The sequence below is a fragment of the Anser brachyrhynchus genome (assembly GCF_964034855.1).
Source record: "Anser brachyrhynchus genome assembly, chromosome: 2".
NCBI classification, from domain to species: Eukaryota; Metazoa; Chordata; class Aves; order Anseriformes; family Anatidae; genus Anser; species Anser brachyrhynchus.
Window position 1 is genome coordinate 55,119,203 of NC_137695.1, and position 25,723 is coordinate 55,144,925.

At 43.1% G+C, this 25,723-nt stretch overlaps 3 protein-coding genes across 8 annotated transcripts in view; 2 read left to right on the top strand and 1 right to left on the bottom strand.

Annotated features, from left to right (window-relative positions):
- Positions 1–4,566, bottom strand: part of NFX1 (nuclear transcription factor, X-box binding 1) — a 61,809-nt gene extending 57,243 nt beyond the window's left edge. For both annotated transcript variants that reach the window (XM_080578127.1, XM_080578126.1), the window contains exon 1: positions 4,445–4,566. In XM_080578127.1, the coding sequence (XP_080434253.1) occupies positions 4,445–4,469 (25 nt within the window). In that variant the 5' untranslated portion in view covers positions 4,470–4,566. The remainder of the gene's footprint in view (positions 1–4,444) is intronic.
- An 8,137-nt stretch (positions 4,567–12,703) lies between these two features.
- Positions 12,704–19,870, top strand: LOC308189600 (ATPase family AAA domain-containing protein 2-like). Its single transcript, XM_080579775.1, has 4 exons — positions 12,704–12,861; positions 15,921–16,080; positions 16,964–17,054; positions 17,483–19,870. The coding sequence occupies exons 1-4, from the start codon at positions 12,824–12,826 to the stop codon at positions 17,578–17,580; spliced, it is 387 nt and encodes a 128-aa protein (XP_080435901.1). The 5' UTR covers positions 12,704–12,823; the 3' UTR covers positions 17,581–19,870.
- Positions 19,871–19,885: 15 nt separating this feature from the next.
- Positions 19,886–25,723, top strand: part of ICE1 (interactor of little elongation complex ELL subunit 1) — a 35,519-nt gene continuing 29,681 nt past the window's right edge. The window contains exons 1-7 of one of the 5 annotated variants that reach the window (XM_080579765.1): positions 20,179–20,263; positions 20,488–20,531; positions 21,153–21,192; positions 22,773–22,807; positions 23,286–23,304; positions 24,107–24,218; positions 25,234–25,310. In XM_080579765.1, coding sequence (XP_080435891.1) covers positions 24,141–24,218; positions 25,234–25,310 — 155 coding nt within the window. In that variant the 5' untranslated portion in view covers positions 20,179–20,263; positions 20,488–20,531; positions 21,153–21,192; ... (1 more) ...; positions 23,286–23,304; positions 24,107–24,140. Of the gene's footprint in view, positions 20,264–20,487; positions 20,532–21,133; positions 21,211–22,772; positions 22,808–23,285; positions 23,305–24,072; positions 24,219–25,233; positions 25,311–25,723 lie in introns of those variants that run through there. The other 4 variants (XM_080579764.1, XM_080579767.1, XM_080579763.1 and 1 more) reach the window with 4 other exon arrangements.

A 25,723-nucleotide genomic window follows, 5' to 3' on the forward strand; every position in this document is an offset into this window, starting at 1 on the left:
TCTGAAAGGTTATTTCTGAAGATAAATAACAGTACAGTGTGTACAGTCTATTTGTGCCAACACCGCATATATCCAGATACAAAATAGTCCAATCAGCTGAACACAAAGCACACACAACAAGGAAGACACTCTCTGCAGATCTTATAGTACCTGTATTACACTGTACCAGAAAAAAAAAAAAGGTACATTATGGAAATCTGAACCTTTTTGATAGCTTTGGAAGCATTAAACATCTTCCTCACAGAACAGGCTCAATCTTTTCTGTCTTCTCTGGGCATTTTATATAACTGTATTCAACTACATTATGCTATAATTTTCACAGACAACACAGATTTGCAAAAGACTGGATCTATTTCTCAACAGGAATGACATTGTTTCAAGCTTAAAGAACCATGCAGTGGGACCCACTTTCATGCAAAACAAAATGCCCATCCGAAACTTACTGTTTATTCCAACTGTGACAGCTCATCTAATAAAAGATGTGTTCCCTTCCCACAACTCTTTCCAGAAATTAAAGAAAGAATGACACACAAAAGCATCACTATCATAGAATCACTGAATGGTTGAGTTTGGAAAGGAACTCTTCAGATCATCTATAGCCCAAACACCCTGCTTGAGCTGTGTCCAGTCAGGTTCGAAACATCTCTACGGCCAGAGACTCCACAACCTCTCTGCAACCTGTTCTAGACCACCCTCATGATAAAAAGACTTCTTGTGTTCAGACAGAATTTCATGTACTTTAACATTTACTTTTCACTCAATACCACTGAGAAGAGCCTGGATCCATATTCTTTACTCACTCTCCCCCGAGCCTTCTCTTCTCCAGGCCACACAGTCCCAGCTCTCTCAGCCTCTCCCCTTATGAGGGATGCTCCCACACCTTAATCATCTTCATAGCCCTTTGCTGGACTTTATCCACTAACGGAAATCTTCCTTGTACTGGGGAGCCCAAAATTGGACACAGTACTCCAGATGCAGCTTCACCAGTGCTGACTGCAGAGGAAGGATCTCCTCCCTTGACCATCTGGCAACATTCTTCTAAATGCAGTCTGGGTTACTGTTGGCCTTCTTTGGAAGAAGGGTTCATTTCTGGCTTATGGTCAACTTGTAATTCATGAAGGACCCCAAGGTCCCTCTCTGCAGAGCTGCCTGCCAGCCAGTTGGCCCCCAAAGCATATTAGTGCATATTACTATGCTCTTCTCTCTTTATGTTATTGTCCAAATTCAATGCAACTACATTTAGAACAAAATATTAAGTTTTGGCTGGCCCACTTGAAGAAGACAGAGGAAAAATATATAAGTAGGGAGAAGAACTACAACTTCACCATAAGTAGCTTAAGTCTAAGGGAAGTATCTACTACAGAATGACTTTTGCATAACGACTAAATGCATTATGAGTTTTCACTTTCCTGTTCACCCTTACAGTATGCTTTATAGCATCTCCTTGATACCTTCATTTTAATGACTTGCTGTATGAGGAAACAGAACCCACTTGTCATCAAAAATGCAAAAAAGCAAAACTACATTTAACAGCAATTGCAGCAACTGATGGGGAAAAATCTGTAATGTCTATTAAATACAATTATAACCTTTCATTTGGGATGTCTCTTCTAGGTGCACAAGGCTGGAAACCGGAAAGGTATACCAACATGCTTAATCACTCCACAACTGTCTTGTTTATTATATTCTTCCCCTGGATCTCAATAACCATTCAGTATTATCAAAATATCCTGTTCAGGTTGCACATGTGCCATGACCTAAAACAGCCATTCTTTGACCTCAACTGCTTCCCCTGGTATAACCTGAGACCAGAAATATTTTTTACATTTAAGCTCTCAAAATCAGGCTGTCTATAAAGTTCTGCAGTGGGTTTACATGGCAAGGTTTTGGTAGCAGGGGGCTATAGCGGTGGCTTCTGTGAGAACAATCTAGAAGCTGCCCCATGTTAGATAATGGACCCGGCGCTGGTCAGAGCCGTACCAATAAGTGATGTTGTTTGCGCCTCTGTGAGAACATATTTAAGACAGGGAAAAAAAAATGCTGCAGAACAGCAGCTGGGAGAGAGCGAGGAGTGAGAAACAGCCTTGCAGGCGCCAAGGTCAGTGAAGAAGAAGGGGGAGGAGGTGCTCCAGGTGCTGGAGCAGAAGTCCCCTGCAGCCTGTGGTGAGGACCATGGTGAAGCAGGCTGTCCCCCTGCAGCCCATGGAGTACCACAGTGGAGCAGGGTTCCACGCTGCAGCCCATGGAGGAGACCACGGTGGAGCAGGTGGACCTGCACTGAAGGAGGCTGCGGCCTGTGGGAGACCCCCGCCATAGCAGGCCCCGGGCCGGAGCTGCAGCCCGTGGAGAGGAGCCCACGCAGGAGCAGGGGTCTGGGGGGAGCTGCCGCCCGTGGGGGACCCGTGCTGGAGCAGTTTGCTCCTGGGGGATGGACCCCGTGGTACAGAGCCGTGTGGGAGCAGTTCTTGAAGAGCTGCTGCCTGTGGGCAGCCCCCGCAGGCTCAGTTCGGGAAGGACGGCATCCCGTGGGAGGGACCCCACGTGGAGCAGGGGCAGAGAGTGACCGTGAAGGAGCAGCAGAGACCAAGTGCTACACACTGACTGCAGCCCACACTCCCCTGCGCTGCTCGGGGGGAGGAGGTGGAAGAGGGTGGATGGGGGGTAGGCATTTTTGGTTTCTTTCGTCTCTCACTTTTCTGGCTTGTTAGTTATAGGCATTAAATCATACTATCTCCCTACTCTGAGTCTGTTTTGCCCGTCACGATAATTGCCATCTCCCTGTCCTTATCTCAACCCTTGAGGCCTTTTCATCGTATTTTCTTCCCCTTTCCCTTTGAGGAGGGGGAGTGAGAGAGCAGCAGAGATGGAGCTTGGCTGCCTACCTGAGTAAAACCACCACAATTTCCTAGACAAAAGCTATTTCACATCTTAATATCACACAAACACAAATCCAGAATTACCTAAGAGATGAGTCTCAATGACACAATACGTATTACCATGGCAAGGAACAAACTCCAGAACTTAATGCCATGTGACAATACCCGGGTTAGCTTATGTATTTTAAAGCAAATGTAGAAGCAGTGAACAGCCCAGACTAATTTACCATTTTTAGTAACACAGTTTAGTTCAACTTTAGTTCATATTATTTAAGGCTCTTTATTCCAATGCATATGCACTGCAAAAAAGGTTTCAGCACCTGAGCTAACTCACAACCTGACAGCACAGAGATGAACAGACAAGCTGCCTGCAGTAGCTTCTTTTTACTAGTCTGAAACTATCAGACTACTCTGAACGTGTCACAGGCTATTCTACTTCCCACATCAAGGCCATCAAAAATGAACTCAAATGACTTTTCCCTCTTCACTCACTGCCTGGGTGCTAAGAACAGAGGAGAAGATGGTATTAACGGTATAGGCTAATGATATCCTTAGTCTGAATTAAGTACAGATTCATATTTTCTTCTTTACCCTCTGCCATGAAAGTCCAGGACACTCTACCTCGCAGAAATTTAACAACCTTATTAACAATGAAAATAGTTAGGTCATCAAGTGAGCCCAAAGTTATACCGATTACCTGAAAAGTCTACCCAGACTGAAAGAAGAGGAATAGACACAATGAAAGCACTAAATATCATGAATGACTCAGGGCATGCATTATTTCTAGTTACGTGCCCAAGACACAACTCAGCAGGAGTTATTCTACAGCTAAGTGCCCAATAACACACTATAAGTCATTAAAGGTGAGGCTGGAATATGTCATGAAAGGTTGCTCCTCCTCCTTGTCAGCAACCACACACAGTGAAGTTAATTTGATCCTGCACCTTAAAAACCATCATGGGGGGGAAAAAATAACAAATGAACTTGTTTCTTCCACTTGTGGTGCTCAGTCCCATTCCAGGCTCAGTACCTAAGCTCCTCTTGGCTGGATGGCTCTTAGCGCGTGGGAGGACCGTGGGACGTTGGAGGGGGGTCACGGAGCACTCAGTAACATGCACCTGAGATGTTCGCTCCCAAACCCCTACAAGACCCCATGAAATGCCTTAAATATCACAGCCCTACGAGCTCCTGTGTGACCGGGGCAGGTCACTCGGGGAAGGGGGAGACGTGGGCAGGCGAAGATGGCGGTGGTCAGAGAAGCAGTAAGTTTTCCAGGGACCAGACATCTCCATGACTTTTTTTATATCCTTTTCCCGTCCCCGTTTTCCCGTCACGTCGCTGAAACTCGCACCCTTTCCCCCCACCCGAAGCCCTCCTGGCGCGCCCTGCGGCACCGCCGGCTCCGCGAAGTTGCGGCGCGCGAGGGCGGCGGGTACAACAGGTGGTGCCGCAGCCACAACGGCCACAACGGCCCCGGCCCTGCCCTCGCCCTGAGGGGCTCCAGCCGCTGCCCCCTCCCTCGCTCCCAGCCTCCCTGACCGGCCCCCGGGCGCGGCGGCCGCACTCACCTGCGCCCAGCCTCGCTTCCGCCATGCCGCCGCTCCCCCCCCGCCCCCGCCCCGGGACCCCGCGTCCCGGCCGCCGCGCAGGCGCAGTGGCCCCTCCGAGCCCCTCCCCGCCGAGTGCGGCTCGGCGCGCGCAGGCGCAGCTGGGCTGCCCCAGCGAGGGAGGGAGCCGGAGCGGGGGGGGGGCGGGGCCGGGGGCGCGAGGGCGGGCGTCAGCCCTCAGCTGGGGCCGCGGGGCCTGGGAGGGGAGGGGAGGGGAAGGGAAAGGGAAGGGAAAGGGAAAGGGAAGGGAAGGGAAGGGAAGGGAAGGGAAGGGAAGGGAAGGGAAGGGAAGGGAAGGGAAGGTAACAGTGACAAAGTGGGCTCACTGCACTGGTTGCCTTTCGGAGCCTCGGTTAACTTCAGCTTCTGCTGGGAAGCCCACACAAGGCTTCCCATAATGCAGTCAGTGCTGCAGACAAATCTTGTCATGCTCCAGCTACAAATACTCCACAGAACTGCATGCTTTGTCATAATGCGGCTCTCAGCACCAATGTTGAACCATTGTATGATTCACACTTCCCTGCAGAGGTTTAGTGCCATGGTTACAGTACATCTACAGAACAGTTCTATACTTTTGCCATTGCGGTGTAGCTCCAGAGTCCTTACAGAGCTGTCTTTTTAAACACTGCTGAGTAACTTCACAGTACCATAGCAACTGCAGCTCTGAAGAACAGCACCTCTGAGGAACATGACTGCACACAGGCTCTGCATTCTGCCCTCCACACCCTCATCGGTTCTCAGATCAAGGTTCAATTTGCAACACAGTTCTTCCCCTCCTAGTCAGTCAAGTTCATGGCTTGAAACACCTTAAAGAAACCATGGGCCTTTTGCAGAAACTCTAGCTGCTGAAATGCACGCCAGACTCCTGACACTGCTGCCAAGGAAGTTTGCAAACCAGTACAGCAACAGCCTTATGAATGTGCTATGTGCTTTGCCATGGGTTATGAGTACATATGAAGTGCATTGCTGTATGTAAAATTTTTTCTCATCTGAGTTAGGAATACAAGTATGTGGTAGCAGCAGAGCTAATGCGTCCTCTCACAGGTGATGCGTGGTTTTCCTGCTGCTGACAAGATATTTGCAGTAGTCCTCTGGTTCCCATATTCTTTGTCACTACTGTAGAGACATGACCATAACACTCACATAGAACTGCTACAGATTTGTAAGATTTCTTTACATGAATACCACAGCACTACCACTCCAGTATCCACACTCTTTTTTGCTATCACCAAAAAAATGCAGTTGTCGTATGGAAAGCACTATAGGAATTTGCACCTATATGTGCTGCTGCAAAAATGCCAGTTATTGGGTCTATACAGAGTTGTTGTGGATGAAATTTTTACACAGGTTTGATTTAGCAGCAATTTAAGATTTATTAATACCTTTACGGTAAATCACAAACTAGATTGTATGATTTTTTTTTTCCTTAGCAGCACTTAATCATCAGTTAATCATTAGCCTACTTAATGCAATAATTCAGTCATGTTTGCTAAAATCAGAATAGTGACGTAGTTAAAGATTCGTAAATGGCAAGGTTCGCACAAGACTTATGGCAAGGTATTGAGGATTTCTATACAGAAGGGTATTGGGGATTTATATGCTTGTCCATTTTCCCTTTATATCTGAACAGTTCTTTGTTGTTGTTGTTGTTTTCCCCTTTCTTCTCTAAAATTTGCATTGGGCCAGTTCCATCCACTCCTTATAGCCTAACATAATTGTCCAGCATTTCTGTGTAGGCATTTGATTTTATTCTCTTCTGTAGTTTGGCCAAAATAGTCTTTTTATCTTTTCCTCATCTTTTCTCCTTCAGTGCAGGGATAGGAGCAAGGATCTCCCCACTAAAGCTTACTCCCTCCCTTAAAACATATATATTTTTTTCTACTTCATCCTCCTTGAATATTTCTCTTCCCTTCCCTGCACCATTTACTACTCATTTCTTTTCTCAGTGGCTGCCTTTTTCCATCTGACCAGTATGACTGTCAGTCATAGGACATGCTGCTCCATGTGGTATGTAGAGCTGGGAGCTGAGAGTCAGCAAATTCCACAATACTCAAACAAGAAGAACAGAGCAGTTCCAATAACGCTTCAGGTTCAATAACAATTCAAGCAACAGTCCAGGTTGTCCAGCAAGCCTGTAGGGACAGGACAGCCCAAACCAGAAATCAAGACAGTGAGTGACAACGTAGGTACAAGCATACCTCCAACATAGGTCAGGCAGACACTAAAGGTGAGAGCGTGGATTTTAAAGCAGCTCAGGAGAGAAGGAATGGAGACAGCTTTTAAGGATTCTCAAGGCCTGATGGTTACTTTTATAAGTTAGTGTTGAACCCATAGAGCCAACTGATAAATATCGTGCACAAACCTGGTTCCTCCATCTCAAAAAGTTTAGAGAAAAATGGGGAAAGGTTCATGAAAGGGCAATAAGAAAGGGGATCAAAAGCATGCAATGACTTCTGTACAAAGAATGACTTACATAAACCTTCTGGAAAACAATTTGTTTAGGAGAGTGGGAGGTGGAATATGATAGAGGTCTGTAACTTGTAGAGGGAGGAATCAGATAAGGACCGACCCTACCATCCTTTGACAGCTGATAGCAAATAAAAGATTGTTTTCAGTACTGTAGGCCAAGTAGCATTGAATGAAAGTAAAATGTCAAGATAAAGCTGGACTTGACCTCACAAGTATGGTTGCTTTGATGGTCCAAAGAAGTTAGAAGATGAAAGAAAACACACTGGTGGGGCACTCACATGATATTAGCAATAGAATGGTCACTTTGGAAGATCTGAGTGTGCACCCACAATGTGCCACACAGAAAAGTTAGGGCCATGGGTGCATCGATATACCTTACTTTCCCTGAAGAACCTCACCTTAGCCAGTGTTATACTGATTTACAAAAAGGGCATGAGAGAAGACCCAGGAAACTACAGACCTGTTTGTCTAACTTCAGTACCTAGAAAAGTTATGGAGAAGATTACCCTGGGTGCTACTGAAAGGCAATTAAAGAACAAAGTTATTATCAGACACAGTCAGCATGGGTTCTTTGTTAGTGATTTGATATCCTTCTATGATAAGGTCATTTACATGGTAGATGAAGGGAAGGCAGCGGATGTAATCTTTCTGAATTTTAGTAAGGCCTTTGATACAGTCCCTCACAGTATCCTCTGGACAACTATCCAATTGTGACATAAAACAGGTTCACGCTACTCTGGGTAATGAACTGGCTGAATGGTAGAGCTCAAAGTTTGTAGTGAGTGGGGCTACATCTGGCTGGCAGCCAGTCACTAGCAGTGTTCCTCAGGGCTCAATTCTAGGGCCAGTTCTGTTAAGCATTTTTATCAGTGATCTGGATGCAGGAGTTGGATGCACCTTTAGCGTATTAGCTAATGATACTAAACCGGGAGATGCTTTTGACTCCCTGGAGGGACAAGAGGCCTTGCAGAGGGATCTGGGTACACTGGAACATTGGACAATCAGCAACGGCTTTGACATTCAACAAAGGTAAATGTTGGGTGCTGCACCAGTGACTGAACTCTCACTCCTTTGTATGTCACATTCATGAGTGTTTGAAGAATAGTTTCTTTGTAAGACAACTGAAGAGATATGAACTGGACAGCTGGACTACAAGGGGAGTAAAAAAAAACACCTATCTGTCAAACGAAGCATTAATGGTGAACAGCTCATAGTATAGCTGGCAGCCTAAATAAACAGTATTTTTTTAGTGTCAACACTGGTGCTGACACTGTTTAATGTATTCACCCATGACCTGGAAAACGGAACAGAAAGACCTTGAGTAAGTTTGCATGACACAAAATTGTGCTCAGAGGCAGGCCTGTCATTCAGATTGGCTTTGGTAAGTTGGATGAATGGGCCATCTCTTCTCAGAGATGCACAGCTAAACAAGCAACAGACTCAAGCTGAAAGAACAAAAATTCTTTCTGGAGAGAAATAAAAAAAAAAATATTTACTGTTAGAACAGTGAAGCAAATTGACCAGACAGACTATAGATTCTCCATCCTTGGAAATTTTCAAAAAACGTTTTGGTAGGGCCTTGAATATCGAGCATGTAATTGAACACAGTTTGTGCAGATTGGACTACAAATGTCCAGAAGCCTCTTGCAAGCTTTTTTTTTTTTCCCATGATACTATAATATTATTTATAATAATGTAATAATAATAATATCCTTGCCTGCTAATGTCTAAATTAAAAAGCTGTTTCAAGTCTGTCCTAAATGAGCTGTTTCCTTACCATTGTTGTACCCCAGGGCACTGGGGATAGGGATTTTCCTTAGGCAAGTAAAAGTGAAGTAACAACTCAATAGATTACACTTCCACCCAGAAGTTTGTCTCTTTAGTGAGAAGAAAAGAATTCTATCTGCCTCTGTTTCTGTTCTGGAGATCTGAAGTACTTTAGAGACCTTGTACATTAGACTGCTCAGAATTATCCGTGGGGGAATAAACACGAGTATCTGAAATCACCAAGAGCAACTGAAACAAGATTCCATTGAATGACTGCACAGAAATTCTGCATATTAAGTCCCTCTGCATATCATGAAAGCTGGGATAGGTGGACTTGGCACGTATCCATGGAGTAATATTATTAATTTAATTTAATTTTTTTTTTGACATCAGATAAGACATTTAGATATCAGTAAAGCATTTGAAAGAGTTTAATGTAGTGAAAAATACAATGAAAACTTCTAACGTACCTGTTGTGAGATCAATTGAAAAGATAAGAAAGAATATTGGAATGATTATTAATGAGTTACATAAATGAAGTTCCTTGGCCTGATATCCCTCTCACTTGTTTTCCTTCCCTTTAACCAGAACCTCACATCACTAGAGTTCTTGTATCAATATTAAGAAATGCTTTAAGCATCAAAATACTGTGGTTTCTTAAATGCATACTGTTATTACTCAGGCACCCTAACAAATCTCTTAAAATTTGTTCAGAGAAAGTGTAGATTTGAACATCTTCCAGATACTTCCCTTACCTCTTTTTAAAAGAAAATGACTGAAAACTTGATAAACTTTTAATGTCCCTTTTCAGCTATTCGGAATATATTTTTCTGAAGTAATCTGTGGTGCTCTTTATTCCACTCCTCATTACATAAAGGTCTTAAAACAAACCTGTATATGAAATGCAAATCCTTCAGAAAGCTCTTAGTGCAGTTTAGCGCAGGAGGTATTTTTACGTGCTTTAAAAACCTGTAAACCTCCTTTACCTTAGTGCAGGAGGTATCTTTTTTTATAATTTACTGATAGCAACTCAAGGGGCTTTCATAGTATTAACACCCTAGAGAAACTTTCATAGAATTAACATCCTAGAGAAAGTATGTTGGAGAAACACTTCCCACAAACATAAGATTTTTAGTCTATTAAAAATAAACAACAAAAATTGAAGCAAAGCAAGATTTGCTTATTGAAACTTTCTAACGCAAAGCTTAGTCTTGCTTCTAACAATGACAATCTTAATGATACCAGAGAATACCATTTTAATATGAAAAGCTAGTTACAAGAAAGCCTTATAGTTAAATAAATTGTTTTCTACTGGCCTAGAGATAATTATATTTGTGTATTTCATAAAAAATGAATATATTGCTGGTGATAAATATACTTCAGTAATCGGAAAGCAATATTCTATTTGACGATAGATAACTCTTCAAACCAGCAGAGAAAAATTTCTCTATGAATTTGACAGATTTTTAAGTTAAGGATAAGGCAGGGAAGGTTTAATTTTTTGAAAACAAAATTCTGTATCAGCTGTGCTAAAATATGCAGCAGGATATGTTGCTGTTGTGTTATGTCACATCACGTACACAACACCTAGTGATACCGAATACCTAACTGCAATCCCTGAGTCTGTTTTCCTTAGGTATGTTTCAGATTTCTTAATATGTGGCTTTCTAGCATGTGTCCAAATATCTGTGTACTATGCAGAATTTTTTCTTTCATCTGTATTGTTTGGATATGTATCAATAAAAAGTGAGCCACCATTTTTTGTTGTTGTTGTCGTTTTTTAATCTTACACTTAAAAAAAACAGTATGAACTTTAAAAAGAGTTTGTGAGCAGCTTACCCCAGTCTTGTTGTCTTGGTTATATGTCAAAGGCAAACACAGGAGGAAGAAAAATATATATTGAAAATTTACATTTTAATGTATTATTACACTGAAAACGTAACAAAGGCGTCAACCTCATTTTTCCCTAAATTGTTTTCCAACTTGGTTAATGTCACAGATTTTTAGAATCATAGAATATCCCGAGTTAGAAGGGACACACAAAGATCATCGAGTCCAACTCCTGGCCCTACACAGGTCTACACAAAAATTCAGACCATATGACTAAGAGCATAGTCCAAACACTTCTTAAACTCCAACAGGCGTGGTGCCATGACTACGTCCCTGGGGAGCCTGTTCCAGTGCGCAACAACCCTCTTGGTGAAGAACCTCTTCCTGATATCCAGCCTGAACCTCCCCTGTCGCAGCTTGACGCCATTCCCTCGGGTCCTATTGCTGGTCACTAAAGAGAAGAGATCGGCGCCTGCCCCTCCACTCCCCCTCTCGAGGAAGCTGTAGACCACAATGAGGTCTCCCCTCAGCCTCCTCTTTTCCAGACTGAACAGGCCAAGTGACCTCAGCCGCTCCTCGTACGTCTTCCTCTCTAGGCCCTTCACCATCTTTGTAGCCCTCCTCTGGACACTCTCCAACACTTTTACATCTTTTTTTTTACTGTGGTGCCCAGAACTGCACACAGTACTCGAGGTGAGGCTGCACCAGTGCAGAGTAGAGCAGGACAATCACTTTGCTCGACCGACTAGCAATGCCGTGCTTGATGCATATGGTCGGCCCTCCTGGCTGCCAGGGCACACCGCTGGCTCATAGTCAGCTTGCTATCAACCAAAACTCCCAGAACCTTCTCTGTGGGGCTGCTCTCCAGCCTCTCCTTGCCCAGTCTGTATGTGCAGCCCGGGCTGCCCTGTCCCACGTGCAGGACCCGGCACTTGCTCTTGTTAAACTTCATGTGGTTGGTGATTGCCCAGCTCTCCGATCTGTCCAGATCTCTCTGCAAGGCCTTTCCACCCTCAACAGAGTCAACAACCCCTCCCAGCTTAGGATCATCAGCAAATTTGCTCAGAACACCTCCTAGTCCTGCATCCAAATCGTTTATAAAAGCATTGAAAAGAACCAGCCCTGAAATGGAGCCCTGGGGGACCCCACTGCTTACTGGCCACACGCCTGATGCAGCCCTACTTACCATAATTCTTTGAGCCCTACTTGTCAGCCAATTGTTCACCTACTGTATGATGTTTTTATCTAGCTGTATGCTGGACATTTTTAATGGGATTGTGAATATGGTTTGCTGATCTTGTTCTCTAAGACGACTTTTTGAAAAAATCCTTTATATAATAAACATGAAGTTGAGGAATCACAGACAAGACAGCTGGAGGTGCTCAAAAAGTGCACACCCTAAAAATATCCATTTGTGCTTCCTAGCTTCTTTCCTCATCTGTTAGAACTACACTGTCATCCTTCCTCTGTGACTGCTTTCTGCAGGGCTGAGTTTTTGGGACCCTAGCTAGCACACCTGAGCACATCACTTCAGGTTTCTAGGCCTGTCTAATAAGCATCTTCCACCACTGAGGCACCAGTATATTCATGAACCAGTGTATTAGCTCCTTTTCTAAATTGTTGCAAGATCCATCTATGCCATATAAAACACGGAGCTTTCTAGGCAAACACTGGCAAATAGAAAAATACTTTCAGTAGAAAAAGAATACCTTCATGGTTTAAAAAATTATGAATGTGTAAATCTCAATCCTACATGAACAGCTGTCCCAGCTAACGATTCCCAGAAACCACATTCTGATTTTTCAGACTTGGGGAAAATATCAAATTTTAATGTCCAAGCCAAAACTGCAACGAGGGATAAAAGAAGCGTCATATGGAAACACAGGATATTTAAGGGAGGTAGTGGGAGTTAAAACTAAGTATCAACTAAGATATCTGAACATTTATGAAAGGAAGAGGTCCTCTTTATTCAACTTGGAGGTGGAAAAAAAGGGCATTGTGGGTGGGTTTTTCGTTTGTTTGCTGTTGCTTTTTTTTCTCCAAAGGTTTTGGTGGTGCCCCAGCTAGCTCCCGCTCCCTGCGAGGGGAGGCTGAGGCACCGCGGCCGCCGCTGCCCGGCCCTCCCCGCCCAACCCTCCCGGAGAGCTGTGAGGAGCCGGGAGGCCACGAGTGGGCGCCGCGGGCGGCGGGGCGAGGTCCCGGGCGGCCGGCGGCGCTAGGAGTTGCGGCTCACCGCCCGCCCCGCCGGGAGCGCACGGCTCGGGGAGACGCAAAATGGCGGCGCGGCCGCTACCGCCGGAGGCAGGCACCAGGCACGGGGCTGAGGCGGCTCTGGGGGTCGACCCCAAGAGGCGAGGGGAGACCCTCCCCCCGGCCCCGGGGAGAGGGCAAGGTGCCCCCTCGGCCGGCCCTGAGAAGAGGGGCGGCTCCGAGCCCCCTGAACGCGGAGCCGGGGGGGAACGGGGCGTGGTGTGGCGGCAGCGCCCCGCCCGGCGCCTCTTCCTCAGTGTCTGCCGGCGGCTCCGGGGGCTTGGGATGGCTCGGGGATAAATCCGTGTGTGACAGAGCGAGGCGAAATGCGCAGGGTGAACAACTTCACTTTCCGTGCCTTGAAGCGGGACGGATCCATCCGTGACTGGGCTCCCCGCTCGGTGTGGCGCTGGGAGAGGAGCGGGGACATGTCCCCATGCCTGCCGGGGGGCTTTGGGGTGTCAGGGTGCACTTTGATGCTCGCCTCTCCCCTAGATGAGGTGCAGCACTGGAGATCGTCAACCACTCTGATAAGGCGCGTAATGGAGGCAGCTGGGGGGCTCTGAAAGGGAGCGGAGTGTCTGCGGTTGTCAACGCTGGTTGGTAGGTGCTTGGGCTCCATGTCGGGGCTGCTGTTGCGTTCTAGCAAGTTGATGTGAGGATGGAGGAGTTTGCTTCATGTCTGTCACGCAAATTGGTAAAGGCTGAGATGCGTGTCGGTCCGCAAGCCGGGACAGACGCAGGGAAAGGTGACGCTTGGTTGCAAATGAGAGATGAGCACGGAGAACATGTTGGGGATGTCAAAGTGCATGCAAACATGGTATAAATAAAAAGTGGGTTTTGTTATGAAAATTATTATGTGAACACAAACATTCCGCTAAAGGTAGAAATGAAAGAGGAATTTTGAAAGCTGTGCTGCTGGTGTTAAGCAGCAGTCTGTTTTCTGTTTGTGTTTGTTTAGAGGGATTTCACACACAAAAAGCTCGTGGGTACTTAGAGAAACTCATTCCAGCTGTTGAGAACAACCTGTATGATCCAAACCATGGGGTCCAAGTACTGTAGGCCCTAAATCAAAACCTTTCTGAACAAGCAGACATCATTTAGAAAACCCATTTGTTACTGTCTTTAAACATTGCCAGCAAGGCAGCCTCTTTCAGTTACACTATTAATTGTTACACTATTAATTGAATTCCCCAGAGCTCGTTAGAAGCAGATGCCATTTTTTATAACTGAGATGACTGACTGTTAATTTCAGGCTAGCAGTTCTCGTAGCCTTGCTTCGGCTGAGAAGCCCTTGAGGAGACACCAAAAATGCTACATTTCCTTATCCTGTACCAGCCAGATGGCATTTCATAACTGTGCGCCGTGCATCCCTTTGGTTCATTTGGTTCTCTTGAAATGGTACATTTCCAGTTCTCTTGTCTTTCTGTCAGGGAGCTGGAAGGAACTGAACAAGGTCCACTCGCCTCTTTCTCGTACCCTTCAGAGTTCAGTGAGCTGAAACGTGTTGCATAAAGCAGGATCTCTGCTACCAGTGGATCCTTTCTAACCAGCTTTGGAAGTCAGCCCAAGCTGAGCACAAGTCTGCTGTTGTCAAGTCTGCTGTCGTCGTTTGTGGAAGTTGTGTACCACTTGCCTATCCTTAAGGGCTTTGAGATCACAGTGATTGTTGAAGTTTGATAGAATTCGGTGACAAAGAGCATGATCAAAAGGGGGCAAGAGCAGGAACGTGGAGTGGAACATTTATTGTCTTGTTGAAAATACAGGAAGGGCAGTATCACGCTCCGGCACAGAAACTGGGCAAACGGCTGAGCAGTAAAAGAGGAGCAGATGTGGTTAGGTGGGAGAATCTGAAGGAAAAAACAGGAAAGAACTCTGAATATTGCTCATAGTTGCAGTCCTTAAATGATCTTGGAGATAGATCATGGAGAACTTAACGATGCAAACACCCTTTGGAAGTCTGACTTCTGCTTGCACCTAGGAGGTCCAGAAGAGCTTAGTGTGTTCTGTTTCCACAAAACAGGTTTCAAATTGTGTTTGGAGCCGTTCAAGAAAGTCACTTGGTGTTGTATGTTCATGTTGTATGACTTGGCCTTCTCCAGTGGCGTTTTGCAGGCTGCTGCTCAACTTCCTGTCCCACTGGCCTTGGTTGAAGGAATTTCACGTGCGGCCAGGGGGACCCACAGCTTGAAGTAGCTGCTCCAGTGAGCCTTGGAGTCTGGCAGATTCGTTTAAGCAGTGGGCAGACAGAGCTGTGTAATCAGGCATGCACAGCACCAGCCCTTGCTCTTTGGCAACCCCAGCGTCGTTCTGCGAGCAGTGTGAGCACCAAATTCCCCCCACCAACCACTAGGACAGAAGGGTGCTCTTGAACTTTGTCATGGGTCTGGTAAAAGTTGCACATGTTCAGCACCCTGAATCTTCAAAGCATCTCTTAAACCACATACGGTGGACCAGAAATAGCTGCCAGATTATGAAGAGTCCTGTGACTTAAGCACACATTTTGTATACGTTTTAGGGCTTGATTCCTTGTTTCTAGGTTGGGAGTCTTAGTATTTTAATGTTGTCTTACCTTAGAAAGTGCTAAGAACTTTAGAGAGATGAATGTGTGTTTGTGTGGTCCCAGGCCATTTTAGTGGAGGTGTCTAAGCATGGCTTTCCTAAAAATGGAGGTATATTAGCCTAAGGAGAATGTGGTCCTAATGGGTTTTCGTTCCTCCCTGTGTTCTAAGGGAAAGACATGCTTCGTATGTCAAGGTGCCATTGCATTTAAAACCCTCCCAAAGGACTGGTGCATGAGTGTCAGGCTCCTGTTTGGTCACTGGGGCAAAATGAGATCTAGGAATGTTGTATGTCCTAAAAAGAGTAAAGGGGAGACAACTGGGAAGGAGTCAGGCAAGAAGAGCCACTAGTATGTGGGGTGTAGAGGGGCTGGTGGTTAAACCTTAGTTACAGCTATGTGCTTCTTCAGAAGATCACACAATTCCTAGTTAATCTTCAGAATATTTTCAAAACAGGAAAATACTGCTTTTTCTGAATATGTATATATAGGTCAGCTGCCATCAGCAGCATCTGTTGGAGTTAAGAGTGCTGAGCAAAGCACCCTATGTTTTTCTATTAGTTCCATTGTCTCAACACTTCTGATGCTTACGGATGGCATAGACAACAGAGGGGAGATTGGGGTAATCGGAGCCACCAACAGACCGGATTCTACAGATCCTGCTTTATGGAGACCAGGATGCTTTGAGAGAGAGCTCCTCTTCAACTTGCCAAATAAGGAGGTGAGAACTTAAATTCAACATTAATGCTAATGTGGCAAAGTCCAACTTTATAGAAAAAAAAAATTACAACTTGAATAAAAGAGTGATATATGGAGACACTGTGTCATACTGTGGAGGGCAAATCTGGTACTGAATATGATCAGTACCAAAGATGATACCACCAAGGTCAAGATGATACCACCAAGTAGCTAGTTCTATAATCAAATCTCTCATTCCCAAAGTTGTTCCCATTTGCTTAATTATTTAATCCACTTAGGTGCTTTCATCCTGAAGTTGTGTTCTTGGTCTCAATACTTCATTTATGAATGGATAGGGGATGTATTTGCATTTGATTGTTCCCCAGATCTGTGGTAGTAGTTTGAGTCATAATTATTTTCTTCTTTATAGTAAGTGTAGCAGCTTGAAACGTAGTGCTAGAAGTGCTTTCTATGAATTTACTGACTGAAAAGCAAATTTGATGAACTAATGAGACTGTCATGATGAAAGTTTGCTAAATTTTAGAAAAGCTTTTTGGAGCAAAAAGATCTGTTTCTAGATAAATTTTTCATTACAGTATTTTCCTCTGGGTCATTAGGTCTCATATTTTGGAAACTTATTTTTGGAGCTATCAATGGCTTTTCTTTCATTGCAGGTTCCTAGAAAAAGTTCAGTGTAACAAATTTAGAAATATTAAATTTCCTGGTTGAAAATGCAGGGTGTATATTAAATAACTGTAAAATACTTGAAAGTTTAGCAAATAAGAAAAGTGTGTTAATATATGAGGGGTTTTGAGGGAGGGTTCTTTTGTTGTTGTTGTTTTGTTTGATTTTTTTGCTTGTTTGTTTTTGTTGGTGTTTTTAACGAAAACTTAGGACAAGCTAAAATGCAATGATTTTGTTTGCAGGCTAGAAAAGAAATTTTCAAGATTCATACTCGTTACTGGATCCCTAAGCCACCAGACATGTTGCTTGATGAGCTCACTGAGAAATGCATTGGTAAGACTGAAAACAAAATGGATTAGTGCTTGTGACTAAGATCTAAAGAATCTTAGCTTGTACCAGGCAGTACCCAGGCTCTTGTGCCTTGCTGCACAACTAGTCAATGAGGCAGCTGGCAAGCCTTCGTAGTAATCAGAGTTAGATGCTTTCATCTATTTACTTCTTGCTGTTGTTCTTGTTGTCTGGGAACATTGCATGATCTTGGGGCATCTTCCTCAAAAGTATAGTTTTGATGAGGAGTCTGCTTCAGCTTCATAAGCACAGGATATCAGGCGATGACCAACCTAACAAAATTTCCCTGCAGAGCAGTAGCACTTTCAATTCCCTGTTAACCTGTTTGGTTTTGGCATTACAAATTCTTTAAATGTTGCATATTGTAAACCTGGACCTTGATGGATGTAACATTTGATTTTTTTCTTTATTAGGATACTGTGATGCAGATATAAAATCCTTATGTGCTGAAGCTGCACTGTGCTCTCCGCGTCGACGCTATCAGATATATGCAAGTAGGGAGAAATTGTGACGACGTTAATTCTATTGAAATGAAAGCAAAGGATTTTTTTATGGCTCTGAAGAAGGTTGTTCTAGCATCAAGTAGGATTGTGGCTTCACCTGTACAAGCACTATCACCCATTTTTAAGCCACTTTTTGAAAATTCAGTTGCGAATATTTTACAAGCTGTGCAGAAGATATTTCCGCATGCACAGCTTGCGCTAAAGAAAGACCAACAGCAAGGTATAACCATAGCGTCCACTTCTTTAAAATTCTTCCAAAGCAAAAACTTGTGGTTTGTGCAATCAACATTCACAAACCTTTCAGACACAATGATGGTAGAATTTTATGATTTGCATGTGCATCTTTATTTTGGGAATATCTGGAATATAATGCATAGATTCTATTCTGGATTTTAAACTGAAATGCCAAATGGAAGCTCTGAATGACTCAGCACACGGTAGAGAACTGCGTTCTCTACTAAAGCATGCTGCTTCTGACAGTAGCTAAGATAATTAGCATTTGTAGAGGTTGACTTAAGGTTTGAAGTTTAAGGCACCTCTTTTCCTTTAAAAATAAAAACTCAGCTATTTGGAGGGAAAACATTTTTAGGTTGGTGTTTTTAATTCCTTTCCAAAGAACTTCAGGACCAGGATACAAGTATAACTGGTTTAAGCTAAATATTGTTTTAGCTATCGTGATTTTTAACCACTCTCCTAATTTAAATGTGTGTGGATCATACTGTCCACTTGCACGTGAGATCAGTTAGTATTGATATTTACTAGTGTGTACTTTAAGGCTTTGCTTGGATAGTATATGTAAGCTGACTCCTGACGGCATCAGACCTGATCAAGTTTAGTCTATCTATTGGTAAACTCATTTCACTCCTGGTTAACGGAGATCCCTGAATAGTTACGTACCTATTCATTGAGAATATTTTACTAGCAGTACTCCCAGCAGAGCTGATAGATTAATTTGCTTTCGTAAAATAAAGGCAGGAAAACTACCAACAACATAAAAGCAGAGAGGCTAGGGGATTGGTAATTGCGCTGTCTGCCTCTGCTGTCTGGCTTCTGTTATCTTCTCTTTCAGTGATCTTTGAGCCTTACTTAGAAGTTGACTCTATGATTCTATTAATCCCAGAATTTGTTAATTGAAAAATTTCTAGTTAGTTTAAATGTTCACTTTTTGAGCTACTTCTCAGGAAAACTTCAAATCAGATGTATAAGTTGCAAGAACCAATATCCACTGAAATAAGTAGGAATCTTTCATCAACTTCACTTTGATGAAACCCGAAAACTGTCTTGAAAGAGGTACGGTTGACATAATACGTTCCACTTCTTTGCAAGGAACCCAATACAGGAGAAATTCAGAGACTGCTGGCCTAATCTGCAAGCAGGTGCCACCTGTCAGTCAAGCAGCTTTGAGTGCTTCAAATGCAATATACGGACACACAGATCTATTTATTTATTTATTTATTTATTTATTTATTTATTTATTTATTTATTTATTCCCATAATACAATGTTCTGTCTGCTGTTTCTGGCCAGCAAGAGTTATTTCTGGCTACTTCATTCTTTTAGCTCTCATCTTGATTTTATGTAAATGGTGACAGTTCTCTGCTATGTTCTTTAAGCATTTATGTTTTTCTAAAAAACTAGAACTTCATACTCTGAGTTCTTTACTAATGTAAGAACAAGGAAGTGGCATTATTCGTAAGTATTGACAGTCATCACCAATTCCTCCATTTAATCAACTAATGATGAAAATCAGCCTTAAGCTTGTCCCAACTGCAGGATGTTTTATGATGCTTGAACACTAAATCCAATGACATTTCAAAGACTCGTTATCATCCAGTCCTTTAAATCTTTTATTTATTTAATGACAAAGTCCTCAGGGGACTGTGTGGGAAGTGAACTGTGGTACCGGATTACGACACGTTTCTTTCACGCCCTCCGTGGAGGGTGAAGTTGTAAAGCTGAGGCTGCCGGAGAGGCTGGTGCTGTCCTGCTGACAAGCTGTGATGAGTTACGCGCCTTCATTTCCTCTTCAGAATCAATATCGACGATAGGTGCAGCCCGGTTCTGGTTACATGGTTCAAAGCACCTCCTGCCAGGAGGAGCTGTTAACTAAACACAACTGCTAGTCACAGTGCATCATCTCCACCACGAGTCCTGCAGGAGCCCTGGGACCTAGCCTGCTCCTCTGCATCGTGGTTTGTTTTGTCAGGTACCGACCCGACCAGCCCAGTGGGACAGACAGACGATTTGTCTCGCCGACAGCCAGCGCTGGAGGCAGAGCAAAGCCGAGTGCTGGGCGGGCGGAGCTGGGTCCTGCCTCGCTCCGCGCGGCGGCTGTGAAGCTCAGCCCCAAAACCCAAATACCGCCCGTCGGCACACGCAGCAGCTGCAGGGGCAGCCGCTCCTCAGCCCGTGCCAGGACCTCGTTCCTCGGGCGTTTTCGAAGCGCTCGCTCTTGGAAGACCAAAATTGTCGCGGCTTCCAGTCAGGCAGCGACGGAGCCGCTCCCGGGGAGGCGGAGGAGAGCTGGGTCCTCCCTGAGGCGGCGTCGCGGCGTGTGACAGGGCGGGAGCTGGGCGGGGGGCCGCGGGGGCCGGGGGGCACCATGATGCCGGGGGAGGCGCCGCCGCCGCCGCCGGCCGGCACCGCCGCGGCCGCCGCCACGGCCTGCGCGAACTGCGGGATCCTGCAGCAGGTACCGGCGGCCGGCGTGGCGCTGGAGGGCCCGGGGCGGGCTCTTGGCTCGAGGACGCCACGGAGGGGCTGGCTAGGCCGGGTCGTTGGTGGGGCGGGGGGCTCCCGGCGCAGCGGGAGCTCGGGCGGTAAGCGTGAGGGGAGCGGCGGTGCGCGGGGTGCGGTGCGGTGCGGTGCGTTTTGGTGTTGTGCGGCGGAAAAGTGGCTCGTGTCTTTGCATCGCAGGCTCTGCGGCATGGCTAGAAGGACCTTCTAGTGAATTTTTCGTCGTATCCTTTCCAGGTCGCTTCGGTGCGGTGGGAGAAGGCTATCCGCCGCCACTCTTCAAAGCGCTTTTAAACGAGTGTCGGGTTTTTTTTCTATATATAGTGTAACTCTTTGGGTAATCACTGTTTCCCTATTAAATGAGAGGAAGGCCCAGCTGAGAGTTCATAGGGCAGAGGTGGTCTTCAAACACACCGAGAGTTATTATGAATCATGAGTCAGGGAAATCCGTAACCTCAAATGAACTAGATGCTGTTCATTGGAAATACTCCTCCAAAGCTTAATTTGACTTTCGAGAGAAAAAGCGTGAGTGATTTTTGTATATAGTCTAACGTAAAGGCAAGGTTTGAAGAGCTGTTGTAGTAAAGCCTCATCTTCCCATAAGCCCATACTTCCGTGTGGAGTCTGCATTTTTTATATGTATTTGTATGTAAACCCTAAAATTAGTACATATTTTAGTAAACAATAATTTATTCTGTAAGAGAAGTTACAAAAACGGATTATTATTCTGTATAGAGCATTAGCAATCAGTTTAGGGGGCATTTGCAGTGTATGGTACTGTTTTTGGTGTGGAACTTCTTTACCGACTTGAGACTCTTCCTTACAGAATATAAATGAATATGTAGCAGCATTAGTTGCACTGAAGCAAAAACTGATCAATGGCGAGTAAGTACAATTGCACGAGTGTATTTTTGTTGTTGTTGTTACTGTTCTTAATTTCCTCAAGTAATACGCCAAATATGCTTTGTGGAATGTAGATATTCATTACTGCACAAAACTAAATCGTCCTATAAATGAAAGTAACTTTTTTTCAGTAACAGATCCTAAATTTAGATTTAAAGGCTTCTTTATTTATGCCCTAAAATGTCTTGATGTAGTAGTAGTGAAAACAAGGATATTTTATGTAGCTATGTACCTTATTTATTATTATGATCAGGTATTTAGCAGAAGAAGCTTCTTTGAAGGGATTTATTTCATTTTGTCTGTTGCTAGCCATGTAGTATGAGAACCAAATGTCAAACACAGGTGTATACAAACCTTTTCAAGAAAACTTAGTCTTATCAGGTATGAAATGCTGCTGGAGTTAAATATCAGACTATGTAAAAGTGAGGCTGTATGATGGTCAGAACAATAAGGTTCTAAAATGTTTTCATAATTCTCTTTCTCTTCTGGGATTGCTTCCACTTCTTCTCAATAACCATCAACATAAAACATATTACATATACATTCATATCGTGGCATGATATCCTTGCCATGTCTCTTAATTGTAATGGCTTATTTCTTAAGTACCCTTTCCCAGATGAATGTAAATCTGGCTTTAGCTAATCTGGTTTCCAGAAAGGATTTAAGAGAGCCCTCACTTTAACTGAGACCCTTTTCTTCAAAGCTCCTTTACTGTTTGTGCTTTCATAGATTACTTTTCCTACCCTGAAACCTTGTGTCCTTCATCTTGCCTGTGCACTGGCTTCCTGTGGGATTTACCTCTGCTCTACCTAGTTGCAGCCCAGCCACTTTCTTTTTTGCCTTGCTTGATGACTCTTTAACTGTTGCAAGAAAAAGTAATGCAGCCCTCTCTTACAGAAGTAACTGCCACTGTTCTCATCTTTGTTCTTCTCTCCATTCTTAAAAGCCGTAAAATTTGAAGAAAGGAGAGAATAGCTGTCCGTGGTGCTGTCCCTTGGGCCACCGTACACCTTGGGTCAGAATAGATGTTATAGATGTTATACTCAATGGCTTCTAGGAGAATAGTGTAAATATTAAAGCATTTTAGAGTCTTTTGAACTATTTTTCTTCCATTCTTTCCTAGGAAGGCATTCTTTTAAGTTTGGAAACTAGGATTTAGTTTGGTGATAAACATATACATACATATATATATATATATATATATATGTAAACACACACATACATGCCTGTATATATATACACACACACCGTCTTTACCCAAATAGTATGTTTTCTTTCTTTTTTTCTTTTGAAAGCTGAAAATAGTTATTAGCTTCATGTAATTGCTAGCTGTTTGGTTGTATTTTCTTTTCATTTTAAAGAAGCCTGATTTGAGGTTTGAATGGCTTAATGAAAGAAAAGGGTTATGTTGACTTCTATCAGAAAATGCAAACCTATCTTTTATTTCCTGCATGTATCTATAAAACAAAAGGAAAGGTATCTTAGGATGTAATTGTGAAAATCAGTTGAGAAGATGACTAGTACAATTGGCTTTTATGACTAATGTTTGTTTTTTCTTGCAGTCGTTTGCTGACCGAATATCAACAGAAATGCACTGATATCCTTTATTTTTCTATTAGCTTTCTTACAGAATTAGTGTATTTTTCATTTCTCTTACAGAATTAGTATATCTTTCAACATTTCTAATAAGAGGGCTTGAGGTTTTTTATTTAAGGCTTAATTTAAGAGAGGATGCATCTCTAGTAAAGAACAGACTGGAGACTTAAAGGAAATAGAGCTTTGGAACTAAACTTAGGCACTTAAGGTCTGGTTGTGTCTCATATATGGTTTAATGTGGACTATTTCAAATGTGCATTGCTGATAATGACTCAGTTCTTTTTCAAGCAGAAGCCCTGCTTATTCACTTTAAACACACGGAAATGTTTTCATTAAACACATAACATAACACAAACACATAATTTGCCTGTTGGGTGGAAGTCGTTGTTAAATATTTGTTTGTAAGTGGCAATTGGACTGAAATATACTTAAGGAAGTAGGGTAGACTGTTTTAAATTTCGACCTTAACAGGAGATTACAGCTTCAGTTTGCTGAAAGGTAAGTTTGATCTGAACTGTTTACTATATCTGCAGTGCTCTCTGTGTCTTGGACAGTTTCAGGAGTGTGCTGTTTTAATAGCAATGGTTCTCAGTCTACACTGAGCTATTAAACTGGTCCTTTCTTTTGGCATGCCTCTTAGGCCACACTAAGCAAAGATACGCTTGAGGGGAGAAATCTGCCCTGCTTTCACTGTACATGTGTGAAATACTTGTCCTGGCACTGTATTGCATTAGAGCCTGAAACCACTGAATGGAAATGCAGAGCTCATCTTTTGGTGGTGGTTAAATATAAGCCTATTTGGGGAGACCCTGTTTGCCTGAAGTATTTTGACTTAGAGTTTGTGATTGGGTACCCTTACTTCCTCTACTTATTTATAGAGGAAAAGACAGCATATCATCTTTACAGACTTTGTGTCCTGCCTGCTGAAAAGTCCCATGGTTGGACTCTGCTCTAATTTTGTGGCACTGCTTCTGTGGAGACACTTTTTCCTGACACTTCAATGTATGCAGCTGGGTTGTACTCTTGTGTAGTACAGGCAGTCTGCCCACTTTCAACTTTAGGCTCCATTTAATGTTTTTATATCAGATCTTGAATATTCTTTGAATGTAAAATGTTAGATGGAAAAATGAGAACACTTAAGCTCTTCAAGCACTTGGGTATCTGTCAGAGCTTTTTTCCATAGGGGAAAGCAAAATACTTGGAAGTTTGCCTGAAGAATCGGAACATTGAGTTTAGGCTTTAAAAGTGGCCATATTTTTTTGGCAGTTTTTAAAAATTTAAATAACATTTCCTGTTTCAGAGAGATCTCTACTCTACGTTGCCAAGTGGAGCAGATGCTGCAGAAAATCCTGCCTCTGGAAAAGGGCCAGGAAGAGTTGGGTTCCTTGAAAGCAGAGTTGGAAGAGAAAAAGGTGTGCTTGTAAGGTTTAAATAACTTGCGCTTACTCTGTTGAAGGAAATAAAAGTATTTAATGCTCATCTTAATGGGGCAGGTTTTAATGAGCCCAGTTATTTCCAGCTTGTTGGACAGGGAGTTCTGGTTTTCGATAAAACAAATTAAATGTTAGCAAGCTTCAGATAAGGGGAAAAGTTCAGGCTTTTGTAGTTCCTAGGATTTTGATCATATTATTTTTTATTTCCTTATTTAGGAAGGAAGGAGGTATAGTCAAATTCCTGTCTTTTTCTATTTCAGTACTACTAGATTACTTAATTCTCCATAACATGTACCGGTAAAAAGGTGCAAAGAGAGTCTATCCAGAATAGTTAGTGCTTTGCTTCTTTTACAGTTTTGAACATTCACTTTTACATTATTAGCCACTTGAATTTATTCCTAATTTCTCTCCCACCTCTGAGTTGAAATCTAGTCTTCTGAAGAAAAAAATTAGCTGTTCAATTCCCCTTAATACAGATATTTGCTAGATGTTAACTATTACTTCCGCCAAAAATAAACCCACCACTTCTTATAATTTAATTCCTATATAAAGTAGAGAATTAATATCTGTTGTGTCACTATATGTAGTTTTTCTTCTGTGTTAGACTTGTCTTTTATCTTTAAATTTTCTTCCCTCAGCAAGCATTACTAGCTGATGTCCTGATGGCATTTGCTCAGGAAAAGTAGGGTTATGTATATGATGGTGTATAGTAGCTGTGCTCTTGACTTGAGCTTTGAGTTACTATCCAAATAAGTCTTGGAAGCACATACTCAAAAGATGTGCATATATATATATATATATTCTTGCTATAACTTTTGCCTTTAAAAAATGCAAGCCTTTTTGCCTTTAAAAAGCACTTTTCAATGTGCTTTTTTTCTCATTGAATACACTTTTTTGACTATGCAGCTGTTTTCATTAGAATAGCTAAAATGATGTATTTTCTTTCATGCCCTTCATAAGGACATGTTTTAATTGTCTGTTCTTTTTTTCACAGAGTTCTCTCAAGATTTATCAGGAGAGTCAACTGGAATATGTTAAAATTAAAGAAGAAATAGTAAAAAGTGATGCTGTGTGAGTGATACTCTGTTTTTGTTTTTGTTTTTTTTTACAATTTGTTTTTTCCAGTAACAAGTCACTCAAAGGCTTACTTGGCTGGAGCTTATGCATGGCTGTCATGTCTTGCAGCTCTTGATGGACTTTGTAAACAATTTGTCTAATTGTGTTTTAATGCTGTTATACTCCTAGCCTCTAAATCAGCTGTGGCAGGGAACTGTGACTTCTCAGTATTGTTTGGAAAGCTACTTATAAACTCAAAAGGGAACCAGCTAGTGTACAGCTGGGTGTTGTGAGTTTGTAGTTTTGGTAACTTTCCTCCATGGGCATCGCTTCACATTTATCAATACTAATGCTTACTTTCTGCTACTTTTTGTAGTCAGCTTTTATTTCTGATGTGTTCCAGCACACATCCCAGTGGGACTTCACTG